The 17,649-nt window shown below is 43.7% G+C and overlaps 1 protein-coding gene across 1 annotated transcript in view; it reads right to left on the reverse strand.

Moving 5' to 3' along the window:
* Window positions 1-17,649, reverse strand: part of TRIM14 (tripartite motif containing 14) — a 64,941-nt gene that overhangs the window by 17,192 nt on the left and 30,100 nt on the right. The window contains exons 2-3 of the mRNA XM_088460057.1: window positions 9,557-9,652; window positions 1,255-1,488 (exon numbers count right to left, since the gene is read on the reverse strand). Coding sequence (XP_088316183.1) covers window positions 1,255-1,488; window positions 9,557-9,652 — 330 coding nt within the window. The remainder of the gene's footprint in view (window positions 1-1,254; window positions 1,489-9,556; window positions 9,653-17,649) is intronic.

Consider the following 17,649-nt stretch of genomic DNA (forward strand, 5'->3'; position numbering starts at 1 on the left):
TTGCATCACATCTTCAACATGATAAACGATGCATCCACTGCATAATGTGCAACGTGACGTTTCGGGATCAGCAGACCCCGTCCTCAAGCTGCTGTGGTCTGTAGGTAGCAAATGACTAATGAACAAGCTTGTTCATTAGTCATTTGCTACCTACAGACCACAGCAGCTTGAGGACGGGGTCTGCTGATCCCGAAACGTCACGTTGCACATTATGCAGTGGATGCATCGTTTATCATGTTGAAGATGAGATGCAAGTATTGACATGTACTAATTACCTTTAAATATAATAACTTTGTACTAGTAGTGCCGTGTTGGGACTTGTTTTTGTTCGGGACCCTCATAACTACATGTTAACAATCACACACGAGCACACTCAGCTGCACCAGCCTTACCGAGTGCCGGATTTTCGGAAATTATATATATATATATACACACACACATATATATACATTCAGCCCGGCACTGGATAAATTTACTGGTAATTTCGAGGGTGTCCTCCTAGGATAATAAACAAATTCCTATACCAAGCTGAACAGCCCCTCAGGAAAAAAACAGGCAGCATTCCTCAGTAGTTGTAACAAAGTGATATATTGTCACAAATCACATAGGTTCTGTTGATGTTTCAAGACCCATTGGTTTTTTTTAACATGACATGTGCTGATGAAAAGACAGATGGGTTTTAAAACGTCGACAGCACCTACTGAGGAGGGCCACCTGTTTTTTTCCTGAGGGGCTGTTCACCTCAGTATGGGAAGTTGTTGGGGGGCACCAGTCAAAATTTTGCCTAGGGCTAGGGCCAGCTCTGGGCGCGCCCAATACTTTATCCCCATAAAACCTCCAATGTGGAGCGAAAAGTCATGCATCTCGACCTTTCTCTCTTTAAAGGCTAAATGGGATTTACTGGGTGGCAACTGGGCTGCAATGGGGCTTTCGCACGTAAGAGAAGTGTCCCATGGGCAGAGATGTGATCTATTCTGAGTTGAACGCCATGTAGTTGTATTTTCTGCACCAAGCATAGGGTAGGTGTAAGTGCCATTACTGTGGGTGGTGTCATCGCATTGACGCGTCTGACTCAGAACACAGATGGATATTTGCATCGCTGGAGACGTCCAGAATTGCAAACACATTTCATGAAACTCAGAATCAGGCACTTAGTGATCATGACTGCGTGTATGACAATACGGCTTTCTGGCTTTCAAAGGTTTCCATCCTTGTATGCTCAATTGTTCAGTGTCACAAGTGCAATCAAATTACCTGAATGAATTGTACAGCGTCAGGTTGTTGATGTATACTTCTAATGTGGGCTGAAAATGTGTCAATGGCAATTATCTGCTCCTGACTTAACTCTATTTGACCATCATAGGCCCATAGGGTCATCTTAGCCTTGTCCTCAATGAATTTCTTTGCAATCTTTTCTTCTTCATCCAGCAGTAGTCTTAGCTCTGTAAATTTTCCTGTCAGCAAATCTTTGCTCGTTAAAGTATGGGCCTAGAAACACAGAAGGGAGTATCAGAAAATTGTAAAGTCAAACATATTACAGGTTACAGGCTGGTTAAGCATATGAACTGGCTCGTTCTGTAGAGGTTGTTACAAACAAACAAAAAATAAATGTCAGTTACAGAGTGCATCAGGCACATGTCTGACACAGTGTCAGCAAGGCTATGTGTGGGAGAAAAGCCAAGTTCAGTATTATTCTCTGCTACATTTGGGGACTTTCATCCTTTGCAAACAGTCTCATATTTGTATAAAATTGTAATTAAGAGGAACATTTATGTATTTAATTTACAGCTGTATATAATACACAATATATAATTTATTCATGTGTAATTTCATTAAAGTTTATCATGCAGATGTAATATTCAGTGTTCTGTGTTTATGTCAGCTCAGCAATGTCTATGCATCTAATAAGGGGTTATACACATGCCTTGCAGTAAATGCAGATAGCTGCTCTTTACAGTGATTGTCCAGGGAGGCTTGGAGAGGGGTATTGGTTCAGACTCAGAGCCATAGAGGGCAGAAGCTGATTGGTTGCAGGGAACTCATGGCACTTATGGCTCTCCCTATTCAAACATATCTCAAGTGATCTACTCTATGTCTAAACACCTGTCCAGCATGTACAGCAAGCCAAGTGTACAAAACCTATATTAAACATATCACAAGTATTCAGTAGAGAGAAAATGTTTAAATAAGTAGGTGAACTATTCTAATACTATATCATACTGGAATATTTTACAGCATTAAACTGCTTACGATTTTCCCCAAATTACATAATGTTACCTATTTGCTAAATTACATAGGAGCTGAATATATTCATGTATTGCTACATTTGAAATTGCTCATAAATCACATGGATACTTACAAAAAAATATATAAAACAATATTTGGAAAGCACAAGCATTACTAAAGGTGCCCACACACATACCGATCTGCCCACGATCAGCCGATGTGTACGATTTGTGTACGATTATCCCTTGAAACTCTCCCCGGCAGCTCTGCACACGATCTCCACACGATTTGCACATGATTTGGTGTCCAATCTTCATACGATCTCTCCTGCTTCCAGACTTTCACAGTGCATCGTGTCCTAGATTGTCAGATCTGCCCTACTGCATGGCAGATCTGACGATGCGATGTGCGACCAATGGGGACGTGCATCGCATCGCGATCGTGAGTAGGGACTCACAATTACCTCACGATTTGGCCATATTTTATACGATCTGTCGTTCCAATGCGTCGGAATCGGCCAGACCGTGTAAAATATCGCTGTGTGTGTGGGCACCTTTAGCTATGAACTTTATAGCCCTCTCAAGACAAGGTTGAAAATACTGTAAAAAGTAGCCTCCAATTGCAGCAACCAACAATCTGCCATGTCAGAGAAATCACATGGGAATGCCACAAGTAAATTTGTGGACTGTATGTACTTGATCACTTTCACAAGTATTGTTTCTTTCACCTGAACTGCTTGGAGATAGAGGGTCATGCAGATGTAGGTAGATGCTCAAATCAGGGCAGAGATAATGGTTTATGGGAAGGTCACTCATGTTACTAATATGTCAATGTTCACATGAAATGTTAATCTACACCCCAAATTCCTTGAAGATCTATAAAACATCACAAACCTTGATCTTATACCAAAGACCCCTTCAGCATGACAAAATTCCAATTAGAAAAGGAAGGCGGTAACATTACAACTTTTTAAGACCCCTATACATTGTATCCACATCTCCTGTTTATTTGTTGGTAATGAGATGCTGTATTATTTGAATCCTATATTCTCTTTCTCTGATGTATTTGAACTTTTCCTCCCTTCAGACAGCTGTTTTAAGCATGTTTTGGACAAAGGGCAATAAAACCTAATTAGCATCTACACAAGCCAGTGACACAGCAGAAGAGGGTCTGTATGACAGCTCAAATAGGCATGAAATACTATGTAGAACTCTGAAACTTTGTACAATTCTTGGGAGCCAATCTGCCAATTGCACACAAATTCATGTGAGGAAGACTGTTCTTTTAATGTTTTGTTTATAATAAATTATTTGCCTAAGATTATCTTTGCATGTGATTCTTATTAATTGTTTTTGTATTTACTTTAAGCATTGTTAGTTTCTCTCTCATATTGAATGTAATTTGATAAGATTGGGCTCTATGATTCTTTCATATCCATTTTTCCGATTTGGCTTATCCAAGCTACATATCTGTACTAATGGTTATTATTTGGGTAATGAACTGGGACTTTATTGTATTTGTAGGGAGGACTTAAGGCTATCTATTTGGAGTAGTTACTGGGCGGGATACATGACGCATCGCGATGCGATGCATTTCGCCGGTCATCACATGCATGCCGACATTGGTAACGCTGGTAGGCATGACGATCCCCGCAAAGGACCGCTCTGTCGGTAAGAGCGGCCCTTTGCTGTCGAGGGGCTTCTGGGTGCCACAGGGGATGCTGGGAGGGATCTGATTGGATCCCTCTCTCAGCACTCTCCCAATAGAAGCCCATAGGCTTCTATGGGTAACGCCATCAGTAAGATGGTATTACCTACTGCAACCAAGCAATCCGGGGCTTGCTGCATATGAGAAATGCGGTCAAACACACATTTTTGGGGTTTTACAGCATTGCTTGGCTTGCTGCATCCCGCCACTTGAAGCAACCTTTAGTGGTGGCAGAACCCTGTGGGAAAGATACTGGGGAGTGTAGGCATTTCTGCAGACAGGCCAGATTATTGTTTTTTTTATTAACTGTGTGTCAGACCCACATCACGCAGGCTCAAGTGAGTGCTGATCTTGAGAATGGGCCTGATTCAGAGATGTGGGCGCAGTGCTGATATTTACGCAGATTGAGAGATTGTTAGCCATTGCATATGTGTAAGCCGAGCTGCGCACTCGCAGCGATTGCAGTGTGATTACGCTTATGCAGTGGAATCACTCGCAAAGAAAGAGACAGGTAGTCAGTGTTTGGACAAGGGAATGGGGTAGTTAGAAAAGCGCAGGCGTATCAGACCGTTTGAACACTGTTTTCTGGACGTCCATAAATTAGCCACTGCATTCTTGCTTGCTTGTATTGTGCGCGAGCGGTGGATGTGAGGTGATTTCAGTGGGAATCTCTAAGCACCTGACGGCAATGGAGTCATTAGCACAGGGCTGGCTCCAGGGGTCTGAGCACCCTGTGCCGGCCCGGTATGCTGCAGCCTGCAATTGCGCGCCAAAATTAGGTGTGTGGCCTCATTACCATAGGCCACACCCCCTAAGTGATGTTATTTGGAGGCGTGCCCGCATGGCATGCCTCCAAATAATGTCAGGCTGGGGGTAAAGCCCAGCCCTCCGTCACTGCCTAGGCTTCCCCTAGCCCTCTCCCGTCAGTGAATGGTTGCCGCGCGTATGCGGCGGTGGGGGTCCCCAACCTCCCGATTTGACCACCCGCGGGCCACTTTGGCCCATGGGTGGAACAGTGGGACAGTACTGTCCTGCTGAAATCAGGATGTTGGGGAGGGGTGCACCCTCTATGGGTGGCACCCCTGTTCGACCGCACTGGTCAAACACCCCTAGAGCCGGCCCTGCATTAGCAATGCATATTTCCACAATTGCGATCCATGAGAAATTGCACCTGCGATGGCATTTGCGTCAACCTCAGGCCAAATGTTACGGACAGTGATTAGAGATTGGGGTATCTTGGAGCTATTGTAAAGTATGACTTTCAGGGCCTGCTAAACGGGACAGAACCACAAAAATTGGGACTATTATAAGGTACAGTATAGTGTATTTCACCGATTCAAAATAAGCGTGATTAAATAACATGACAGAATCATTACTGTACAACAGGGCTAGATAAATGCATCTCCGAGACCTTTAGTAAAGTGTGCAGGGCCCAGGAAAAGGGGCTTCAGGTCACATGTGCCATTCTTCTTGCATGTCTAGGCTAGCAGCATGGGCTTATCAGGAGGTTGGGCATTCATTGCCAGAAGCCTCTTACCTCTTTGCCAGGCGCATCTTACCTCTATGTGTGTCCGTGCCCCTACATTGACAGTGGTTCTGTCACTAGAACCGACTGCCACACATTCATGGACTGACTTCTCCTTGAGCATTTTAATTAAGACTAGATCAATTTGTGCTGTATAATAATAATCTAATGCTGACCATACACTACTAGACCAACTTTCATCTAAATAACCAACTCTCCAACTTGTCTGTCCAACTAAAACGGTGCTCCATACACCTAATCAACTATTTTATCAGACCAGCCAACTTCTCTCCAGATTGTGATGTCTTAGAAATAGGCAGACACTTTAAAAAACCTTTGTATGTCTATTTATTTAATACATGTATTTCAGTAAAAGAAAAAAAATCATTCCTATTTTAAGGTAAACTACAGGTCCCAGCATGGCCCAGCTGCAGAGGCAAGCTGGCACTTGGAGAACCACAAGTGCAAGCTTGCCCTGACACCAGTGCTAGCTGGGACCTGTGGTTTGCCAAAAATAAAAATGTTAGGGGTCCACCCCACTTTTGAACCAGCATACAGCCCAGTGCTGGTTACACCAAAATCAATGGGAAAACTGATGTGCGGTCCCCCATGAAATAAGAGTAACCAGCACTGGCCATTGCCAATCAGAGCTGGTGGAGCCATAGAGGGGGTTCACTATGGCGCACATTTTTTTTATCTATTAAGCCACTACACCCTGGGCTTTGGGTAGGTGGAAGTAAATCAAAATAAATAAAAAAATTGTGGCTATTCGCCCCCACTTTTAAACCAGTACTGATACTTAACGTCAAGTGCTTGCTACACCTAAGCCATTAGGAAAACCAACATGGGGTTTCCCTGGTTTTTGAGGTAACCAGCACTGAGCTGGGGAAGCCATAGCGCTTTTGGAATAGAAGGCAGACAGAGGGCCTGATTCAGAGCCGGACGCTCTTTCAGAGCGCTCGCTCTGAATCAGTGCCCTCCCTCTCTTTTTTTAGAGTGTGACCACCCACAGCTGTAGCGAGCGGCCAAAAAGATGGTCGCGATGGTCAAGACCATCGCGACCATCGGGCTTGCGATGAGACCCTTGTGGTAGGGTCTTGTCTGCCGCAAGCCCTGGAGTGCTTTTGGCTCTATCAGAGCCAAAAACACTCCCACTGACATCACTTGTGATGTCAATGGGGCCGGCCCCAGACGGTAGGCGTTCCCATGGGTACTCATCATCGACAGCACGCCCCCTTTCTAGCGAGACCCGTAGCGACGGCTTGCCTGTCGCTATCCGGGTCTCGCGCATGCGCACAACGGAGCACTGGCCCAACATCGACCTGCTTGCGAGTGCTCAGCGCTCGCGAGCGGGTCTGAATCAGGCCCAGAGTGTCCACCTAGTTCTTTTAAAATTGTTCAGTTAGGGTGAAAGCTCTCAACTTTTTCCCTACACTAATACTATTATTACCCAACTAATTAGTTGGTCAGTCTGACTGAACTACAAACTACAAACGTGAACGCACATGAACGATAATCGTTCATCGTTTTAACTTAGAAAGTGAACGATTTTTTAAACGATGAACGATAATCGATATCGTTTAAAAAATCGTTGTCTGTGTATGCACCTTAGCACTTGTTGTGTGACATCCTGACATCACATGCATCAAGGGTGGGGCACCCTTCTACATCGCTGCAGGAAAGTGTTCAAATAGTTCTGGAAGCAGGCTGGACAGATCCCAAATTTGGAATGGGAATTGAGAGATATGGTTGATATACCTTTCAGAGAAAACCTATGAAAAATTCATACTGCAGTGCTTCAGTGAGAGAACTATAGTATATATTTATCAATAAATGTCATTTTAATGTGATGACATCTTTGTCAGCGCTTTACTTCAGGCCTGGCCAACCTGTGACTCTCCAGCTGTTGTGAAACTATGGGCCAAATGTAATAGGGTGTCTGTTCACTAAAACTCGCATTTTTCAGAGTTACTAAAACTCCCCATTCTCAAACTCGCATTCAGATGTATTCACATTGAAAACAATCAACTCGCCCAATGTAATAGAGTGTCTGTTTCATACTCGCAAAATAAAGATTACCAAAAGTCCCCAAATAATAGACCTGCTTCAGGCTAGCGAGTACATCCTGCGCAGGTCAGATTAACACAGAAACATGCACATATCCATGAGATATGTACATGTTTCTGTGTGTACTTATGTAAAATGTTTTTAAATTTAAAAAAAAATGACGTGCACCCCCTCCCCAAAAGCATAACCAGCCCCGGGCTTTATAAAGCCTGTTCTGGTTCTAAAAATACAGGGGCAAAAATGCATAGGGGGCCCCTGTATATTAAGAACCAGCACAGGGCTTTGTTGAGCTGGTCCTAGTTCTGGAAAATCAGGGGACAAAACTAGTAGGGGTCCCCTGAAAATTCCAGAGCCAGCACCGAACTCTGTCTAGCGGATGCTCCCTGATTGGCTGGCGGCCCCTTCACTGACGGGGCACACGTGTGCCCCGGTCATTTACACAGAGCAAAGGTATGTGTACACACATACCTTTGCTCAGTCCGGCATGGATCGGGTTTTTTGCGTGTTTTTATTTTAACCCCTGGATTGCCTACTTGGAGAAGTGGATGTGATCTCCGCATAGGAGAGGTGAGTATGGATTTTTTTTTCAGATACACCCCTATGGATTACTTCGGATACTAGGTGAGTATGTGTGAGTGTGAGTGTGCATGTATGTTTTATTAAAATTATACTTTCACGGTGTATGTTTGTTTATTTACGTATTTCTTTAGTTGTGGAACTACAAGTGCCAGCGGGCCCGTAATGCCCCACATGCTGGTATTTGTGGTTCTCCAAATACCAGCATGCAGGGGAGGCTTGCTGGTACTTGTGGTTCTACAACTAAAGACAATATGGAAACTTTATTTTTACACTTTACACTAACACTATGATCCCGGCACCCACGGGCATAGGGTGCCGGGGATAGCCCCGGGCTATCAGTCTAGGCCTGGGGTGCCCTGGAGAGGGGGACCCCTTTATTGGGGGGGTCCTCAACTCCCCAGGGATCCCCGGCCTGGACTGACTAGCGGTCAGGGATAATGCTTTGGCCAGGGAAACCGGTGAAAGGTTTTCCCTGGCTGTGGCATTATCCCCCCGCTAGACAGAGTTCGGTGCAGGTTCTGGAATCTTCAGAGGACCCCTACTCGTTTTGTCCCCTGATTTTCCAGAACCAGGACCAGCTCAACAAAGCCCTGTGCTGGTTCTTAATATACAGGGGCCCCCTACGCATTTTTGCCCCTGTATTTTTAGAACCAGAACAGGCTTTATAAAGCCCGGGGCTGGTTATGCTTTTGGGGAGGGGGTGCACGTTTTTTTTTTAAAACACACACAGAAGCCATCACAGATCTCACTGATCTGTGATGGCTTCTCTAAAACTCGCACCTTTTAATGCTACTCGCATTAAAAGGTGTCAGTTTACATAGTCCTAAACTCGCCTAAACTCGCAAATGCAGTAGCCTCGAGCTGAAAAGTTTGCAGGCTATTGAATTTGCGAATTTCAGTACAAACTCGAACTTTTTAAAAGTGCGAGAAAGTGCGAGTTTGTACTGTTACTAAAACTGACACCCTATTACATTTGGCCCTACAAGTCCCAGCATGCTTCACCAGTTGATTGGTGGGAGTGTATTCTGGGATTTGTAGTTTTACAACAGCTGGAGAGCTACAGGTTGGCCAGGCCTGCCTTACTTATTCTCTTTTATGAGCAATTGACAGTCTGGCTATGCAGAGATTTGGGGAACCTTACAAATGAAACAATGAAGAAGATATGCTCTGCAGAAATGAAAATGTAATGATGTAGTATATTTGGAGCTAGTGGAATATAAGTAAGCTCTTGGCGGAAAGAAACATTCTACTAACTCGAAGCCTGTTGCTCTGATAAATTACCAGAAATTATGGAATATTTCACAGACAGACAGTAAAGGTTTGCAGATTTAGGTTGGTAACCCTGGAATATGAATCTAGAAACTTACAGAACTAAACAACTACAGAAGGTGCAGCATTGCTTATAGAATGATACCCTGTGGTGCTCGCTTTCTTTTTAGACATGCCTCATACCTTGAGATCAGTGGCAGCTTGCTCAATGTGTTGTATATTGCCAAGTACATGATTTCTCTTTTGATCAAGCTGCTCCAGGCATCTGCTTGTCAGATTCTGCAAGAAACCGGAAGAAATGTATTAACATAGCAAACTGTTTTTAGCCAGTCAGTATGGCTCAGTTTTTCTGTAGTAATGTAACGCTCTGAGAAAAACATAGTAAGGAATGTAGGCCTAACTGGGCAGCTGTCAGTGGACTATAGTTCCCAGATTTCTAAAACAGCAGTGTCTATATTTCACAATACAAACCATATATGACAAATACATGTAATGTATGATGCTGTCCATGGGCCTGATTCAGCAGAGGATGCAGGAGAAGAAATCACGCCGATTTCCGATGGTAGGGAATCTGCGCATGCTCCAAACCCGTACTGCGCATGTGCAGTACAGGTCTGTGATGTCACACAGAGTTTGTCAGCAGACTATCAGCGATTGACAGTCTGCTGCCGTTTTGGGGTGGGGAGGGTGCGGCGATAGCTTCCGTTTCCCAAAACGGAGATGTGTCGCTGCCGATGGGGGGGGGGGGAGCGATGAGGCCAGGATCTCTGTCGTCAGCTCACGGAGATTACCTGGCCTCTTTTTTTACATCTGCGGCAGCTGGATTGAGTGACCTCATGACTCACTTAGCCGGCCGATGATCACCACGCAGATGATCCGATGTGTTGTACAACACTACTTGGATCAGTAATGCATACAGGAGGTATGATGCCACCTGCTGCTTTACCATATTAGTGCTATCGCAGCTGCTAACATGTTAGCATCTGCAATAGCAACTGCATCCTCTGCCGAATCAGGCCCCAAAACTTTTAGAGATTATTTAGGATTGTTTTAAGCCACTGATTAAATCTGAGAAAATATTATATAAAGGGAACCTATTCACTTACATAACTTGTAACTGCTCCCTCTCAGCGTTATGACAGAGCAAAGTACATATTTCATTTTTACACAAAAATTTATGATCATATTTTAAAAAAAACCTCTGACAATATACTATTGAGCTTTCTTTTCATCAAAAATTGACAATTACAGCCTCATTGTGTCACTATAAAAAACTTTTACACACCTACAACTATATCTACTTCTCCATCCTCCTGCTTTTATTATCTGGTGACATATCACCAAATCCAGGCCCCTCACACATACAGCGGATTTACTATGGAATATATATCCTGCAAACCTCACATGTCTCCCATCACCCTCCAAATCAATAAATGTGCCTTATAGAATTCACACTTGATCACAACTTATTATTTTACATCTGAACATCTCTTTACAATAACTGCTTTCACCAATTTTGACATTTACCTGAGACTGCTGGTTCACACGTTAACCACACTCTCTAAATAGCCCCACATGAAGTGGCTTCTGCCACCCGTCAGACTTCACGTAAACTGATATAACAGCCATGGCTCTCCACAGAGACCTACAAAAACTGCCTCTTAAAGTAGAATGTCAGTGGCGTAAATCTTAATTCAAATGACTTCCACACATACTGTAAAATAGGAATCCAGCCATCTGTCATCCTAACCCTCTGTCCCACGCTCACTGTCTACCCCATCTGTGTCACCCCTGTCTGTCTGCCCATCCCCTTTAGAATGTAAGCTCTCACGAGCAGGGCCCTCTATCCTCTTGTGCTTATCCTTTCTTTACTTATACTATCTGCTCTATACTCAAAAGCACCTAACCCGTGACTTTTGCCATCCTGCTTCTGTTGCAGCAGTGTTTATATACCATGTACTTGTCTTGTAGTGTCTTAAACTGTATGACACTGTTTTCTTGTTCTGTTCAACTGTTTATGTACTATGTTTCTGTACTATGTAAGGCGCTGCGGAACCCTTGTGGCGCCATATAAATAAAGGATAATAATAATAATAATAATAATATTGAGCTAGACAAGAACACATGATCACCTGGATCAAATTTTGGTGAACCTTGTTGCAGTACAAATGTTCTTAATACATATATTCAGTGCACAAAAATATGTTGAAATTTCAAGCTGCCGGGTTTCAGCTTACCTACTGTGCATGAGTGCCATCTAATACCATCTAAAGATGGTGGGTCTGATTCACTATGGATCACTATTGCATTTGTAGCTGCGATTAAGCATGCACTTCTGCTGGGAAAATATGCTAATGTCTGCAACTGCTCAGCCAGCATAGAGATGCCCACAAGCGCTTTCTCACATCCATAAGACCTCGCAATTCTGCGTATTCATCGAGTAACATCGGACCTTCATATAGAATTACAGCAGATCTGACCTTTCTCAGAAATTGCTACTCTCGTCACAAGCAGTGAGTACTCTAGCTGCGTATGCCGTCGCAGTGGCTACTTTATGCATGCCCAGGAAACAGCGTTCAAACGGAGAGACATGCCTGTATTTCTCCTACCACTCTCCCGTCACCACCCCCAAACGCTGACGTCCCATCACTCACTCTGCGATGGCTTTGTGTCAGCATGCGTGATCGCAGTGTGGTCACAGTGCTAACGCAGGTGCATGCGCAGTACGTACCATCGGCCGATCTGCGTATGCTGTTGCAATTGTAATCTGTAACGAATCAGGCCCGGTGTTAGCTACTCTGAAAAATGAAGCTTGGTAAATTATACCACATTGCTGCTCCCGTGTGTTCTTAATTAGCACAGGGGATAACTATGATATCTCCGGTATTACAGCTCTAATACATTGCTCCAATACTAAATGTTCTCAAAATCACATCAGAATGATAAATAGGCCCTATAATGTATGAGTAGTTGTTCAGTCATCATTTATAAATGGCCCTTTCATCATTAGTATAAACATGCTTACATTCAAGAGACATCAGTATAAGGACATAGGACCTCATTCAGAGGCGGTCGTTAGATGCAAGCGGTCGCTCTGAATGAGGGCAGCCGCTTGCATCTTGTAGTGCCGCCTCTTGGTTGATCGCTAAGCTGTGGGTTACCACCCACAGCTCTAGCGACCGACCAGGGTGATGGTCGCAATGGTCAAGACCATCGCGACTATCAGGGCTTGCGACGAGACCCTAAGGTTGGGTCTCAGCACTCGCAAGCCCCAGGGAGCTTCCTGCTCTGATCGAGCAGGAAGCTTCCCACTGACATCACTGCTGATGTCAGTGTGGCTGCCCACAAACAGCAAGCGTTCCTTCGGGAACGCCTCCGTTTGGCCGGCCACGCCCCCATGCCTGCCTCCCAAACGGGGCAAGCTGTCACTCACCATCGACAGCTCGCCTCCTTTGGTGCGAGACCCCTACCGAGCCGGCACCAACGTGCGCATGCCCAGTGAGGGAACATCGACCCGGTTGCGAGCGCTCAGCGCTTGCGACCGGGTCTGAATGACCCCCATAGAGCCTAAATCAGAGATGTACGCTACTCACGTCTTTGTACGCAGCAGCTGAATGATAATATGTAATGCCGCAGGAGGCATCTAGTGTAAATAGACGCCATTGCCGGCTTCTGTGATCCACAGCTGTGACCGAGGAAGCAACATTGGATCATCTGCCATCTGAGTAACCCCAAGGGGAATTCACACTGCTAAAGTCAGTGAAGCTACAGTATGTCCAAAGACACAGACACTGACTTATTCCCGGGGACATGTCTACTGCGGATGCGCAAACAACCGGGAAAATGGCTACCGCCATCTTCCCTGTGATTTTGCTGCTCACAGTGCAGGCCCAGCGCTGCAGAGCACCACTCCGGAGTCTGCAAAGAGGTTAGTATAACTATATATGGGTGCAGGGTGTGCAGTGTGGATCCCCCTGGACCTAGGGGCTCATGTGCACCCTGCTCCCATTATAGATACGCCTTTGAGTCTACTCTGTTATCCGAAGCACAGGACAAAAAGTAAATTTTACTCAGGGAGATGTAATTTGTGAACTACTAATGAGTAGAAGACACATTAGAATAGCTTATCCACAAAGAATATTGCTGGTCTTGCAATTTCCCTAAAAGATAAATTGTTTGAACACAGATAGTTTTCCTAAAACTCTTATAATACACCAATTAGCACGAAGGATTTTGTTATCCTGTTGTACACTTGTCAGCAGTTTTAAGCAGGACCCTTTTTTTATAACCATGTGGCAGTCATTAATTACCAACTTAAAATAGAATAATAATGAAAGACTGGGGCAAATTGCCAATACTTTTCTTAGTTCTAGTGTCAGTACTTTCAAATCTGTGTTTTCTTTCATATTTCAAAAGATCCACCAGATGTCAGCAGACAACCACATCTCTGTATAGCCATTTCTCTACTGTGACCTTGAGAACATTATTTTGTTTGCATGTGTGTGAAAAACAACGAGACTATTACGAGATACATTTGCAGCATTATTATTGATATTTATTTATTAAGTTATAGGTTTTCTTGTTATTTTTCTTGTTGTTATTATGTATAAAGACTGCCCCCTGCTGGGATTATGTGGCAGAAATTAGGAGAATGCAGTTACACAGAGGACATGTGGTCCATTCCCACCCAAAAGAGCAAGGGGACCTAGATTTGGAAAAATGGGGTTGGGTCTGTCACGGAGGAAATAAGTGATTTGTTTTATGCATGTGATGTGCTAGACGCGTATTATAACCGCTGAGAGCAGGAGGGGATCCACGCCAATGGAATGCAATGGTTGATTTGGATGCTGCCAGAATATGTGAAGCCAATATATGGAGTGTTTGGATAGATGTTGAGGGGATATGATAGAAGAAAAATCCATGCGTCTTTAGGAACAGGGGCTTAAAACATAGAATTGAGAAACCTGTGGATCTTATCGCAAAACAAGGCTATCTTGAGACAAGTCTTCCATATGTGACAGAAGGTTCTCCTATGGCCACAATTCCTCCAGCATAATGCGTCAGAAGTTAAGAAAATGTTGCTCAATTTGTCAGATGTGTAACAACAATGGTAGTTTTACAATAGCTGGGAGCTGCTTATTTCCCACCACTGCTTTATAGACTGTCTCCTTGATCACAGTGGAAATCAAGGAGCGGAAAGTCTGTTGTCTAATTCTCTAAGTCCAACTCACGTTCTCAATCATGTATACAATGAAACTCTGACTTAGGGATCTATGTACTAAGCCTTAGACAGAAATAATGTAGAGAGAGATAACTAGATGATATGTCGTCCGAACCGGCGGATAGGAGCGACATATCGGGCACATCGTCTAGTGTGAACCCGCTATGTCGCTGACTATCCGCGCTCCCACGCATCGTCAGCGACATCCTCCGGTGGCCCTGCATGCATTAGCATTTGTCAGCATTGCCCCCTTCGTTGCTCAGTTGCTGCCGGTATTGGCAAGTGTGTATGTACTTGCTAATGCCAGTTTCCCCGCCGGGTCCTGTCGCTGATGAGGTCGGGCACACTAGACATCATCAAGTGTGTACCGGCCTTAATGTGCTAAGCCTTGGATGAAGATAAAGTGAACAGAGATAAGGTACCAGCCAATCAGCTCCTAACTGTCATTTCACAGGCTGTGTTTGAAAAATGACAGTTAAGAGCTGATTGGCTGGTACTTTATCTCCGTTCACTTTATCTCCATCCAAGGCTCAGTAAATAGACCCCTAAGACCCAGTAGTGGATACTTTTGTTGGAGAGTATCCATAGATAGAAAATGTGCTCCATCAGTGAGATGAGTTAAATATTTCATATCCATGCTGGACCAAAGCTCAGAGACCTACAAAAGCGCCTTGGAGGGAAGTTGGGGTTACTCAATTGGTGGTAATAGGGGATATGGCAGTTGAGAGATGAAATTTCGGTGAACATACCTCCCACACTTTTGTAGTGAATCAAAGGTAGGTAGTATGACAAGGCTAATATGTGTGCGAGGTCTGGGCAGTCCCTAAATTGAGGAAAGAGGTACGATGGCTAAAGCCTTATTTTCTACCCAAGCATTCATTAATACGTATGGAAGCAAATGTTGCTGCAATTTGTGCTAATGGGTAGCACAGTAATGAGTTCTGCAGTCAGGAAACCCCCTACATCCTGATAGAATAGGTTTTTTTAAGCATTGATTACTTATATATTGGGGACTTCCCATTCCAGACAAATTTTAAAAAAAATGTTTTTGTAAATCAATGTACACGGCGGGACGGAGATTCAGAAAGTGATAATAATAATTTAGGGATGATATTCACAGTATCAGGGGGTTCCAGTCATATATGTCCTTAGCAATTCTGAGGAGAGTAGGAACCTTTTCTCGATAAAGGGAATCATAGGACGATGTCATGAAAATTCCTAGATATTATTTTAGGCTGCCATTTCAGTGTAAATGATGAGACTTTGAGCGAACATGAAGTGTCAAGGCTACGGACTTAGAAAATTTTATTTTACAACCAGAGACTCTGCTGTAATCTTTCATAATTTTATAAAAGTTTGGTATTGATGTGCAGGGTTGGGTTAGAGTAAGGAGTATATCATCCACAAAGAGAGATTCTCATCTGTAAATGTTATAAATGAAATAATTTCACAACCAGATCTCCTTTATGCCTTGTAAAATATTTATTATTATGATAGTGCAGCATAATACAACTTATAAAAAATTCTGTTAGATACTAAGGGGTATATTTATTAAAAGTCGATTTTTTTTGTTCTATATGTAGTTGATTTTCATTCGTGTTTGCAAATCGGAGATTTACTAAAGGCAAAACAGACTATGGCCCTCATTCAGAGCCGGACGCTCTGAGCAGAGCGCTCGCTCTGAATGAGGGCCGTCCTCCATAAAAATGGAGCGTTCTCCTGGACGCTCGTAAAGCTGTGGGTCACCACCCACAGCTCATACGAGCGTGCAGGATGATGGTCGCGATGGTCTTGACCATCGAGACCATCGCCAGTGCGACCAGAAGCCTGTGGTCGGGGTTTTCGACCACAAGCCCTGGAGTGATTTTGGCTCTATTAGAGCCAAAATCACTCCCACTGACATCACTAGTAATGTCAGTGGGGCCGGCTTCAGACGGTAGGTGTTCACATGGGAACGCCTCCGTCTGGGAGGCACGCCCCCGGCACGCCCACCAAAGGGGGCGTGCTGTCAATCAACATCAACAGCACGCCCCCTTTGATCAGACACAACGAGCGAAGGAAAGTCCTTCGCTCATCGCGTCTGGCACATGCGCACGACGGAGCTCCCTCCGTCGTGCACATGCGCAGTGCACACCATCGACCCACTTGCGAGCGGACAGCCGCTTGCGAGTGGGTCTGAATGAGGCCCTATAAAAGAACTTATAAGGGGTATATTTACTAAAGTATGAGCTTTCAGGAGTGGTGTTGTTGCCCATAGTAACCAGAAATGTCGCTAGTTGGTGCACAATAGTTAAAACTTAAGCTGCACACAACGATTTTGTTACCAACGATTTTATAAACGATTTTGTGAATGATTATCTGTCAGATTATCTGTCAGATTTTTTAAAGTGTAATGAACGATTTTTTTGAACTACAAACAATTTTTGCATATTCCCTTAATGAAAATCGTTGAGTTGACAAGTCTGACTGAACTACAAATTACAAACTACAAACGTGAACGCGCATGAACGATAATCGTTCATTGTTTGACTCAGAAAGTGAATGATTTTTTTCAAACGATTATCGTTAAATGATGTCATTTAACGATAATCGTTCAAAAAATCATTGTGTGTGTATGCAGCTTTAACCTTTATTACTTTATTCATAAAAGATATTAATGTCAAAACAGTGTAATATAAAAAATAGTATTGTGTAATAAAGAAAGAAAATAATGTGTATTAAAAGTAATCCCGACCACTCCGGGCTCCTCTCTGACCTGAATTACTACGTATTTTCAGTGACAGGAATATTATCATAGTTCCACAGAAAAATCATATATATTGTCACACATTCATAAGTGAATATTTCTCTCCACATACCTGCACTGTAGTTATGTAGATGATGTGCATAAATTTATCTCAAGAATCACTATCTTGATAGGCCTTGAAAAAGCTAATTCAGTGAAACGTGCGTCGGCTTGTACCAGCCGCACGGCGCTCTGCTATTACATATATATATATATGTGAATATTATGTCAATTATGTTATCAGTGAAATTTGGAATGTAGGATTAATAG

The sequence above is a fragment of the Taudactylus pleione genome, unplaced genomic scaffold, assembly GCF_031769625.1.
Source record: "Taudactylus pleione unplaced genomic scaffold, aTauple2 ptg000967l, whole genome shotgun sequence".
NCBI classification, from domain to species: Eukaryota; Metazoa; Chordata; class Amphibia; order Anura; family Myobatrachidae; genus Taudactylus; species Taudactylus pleione.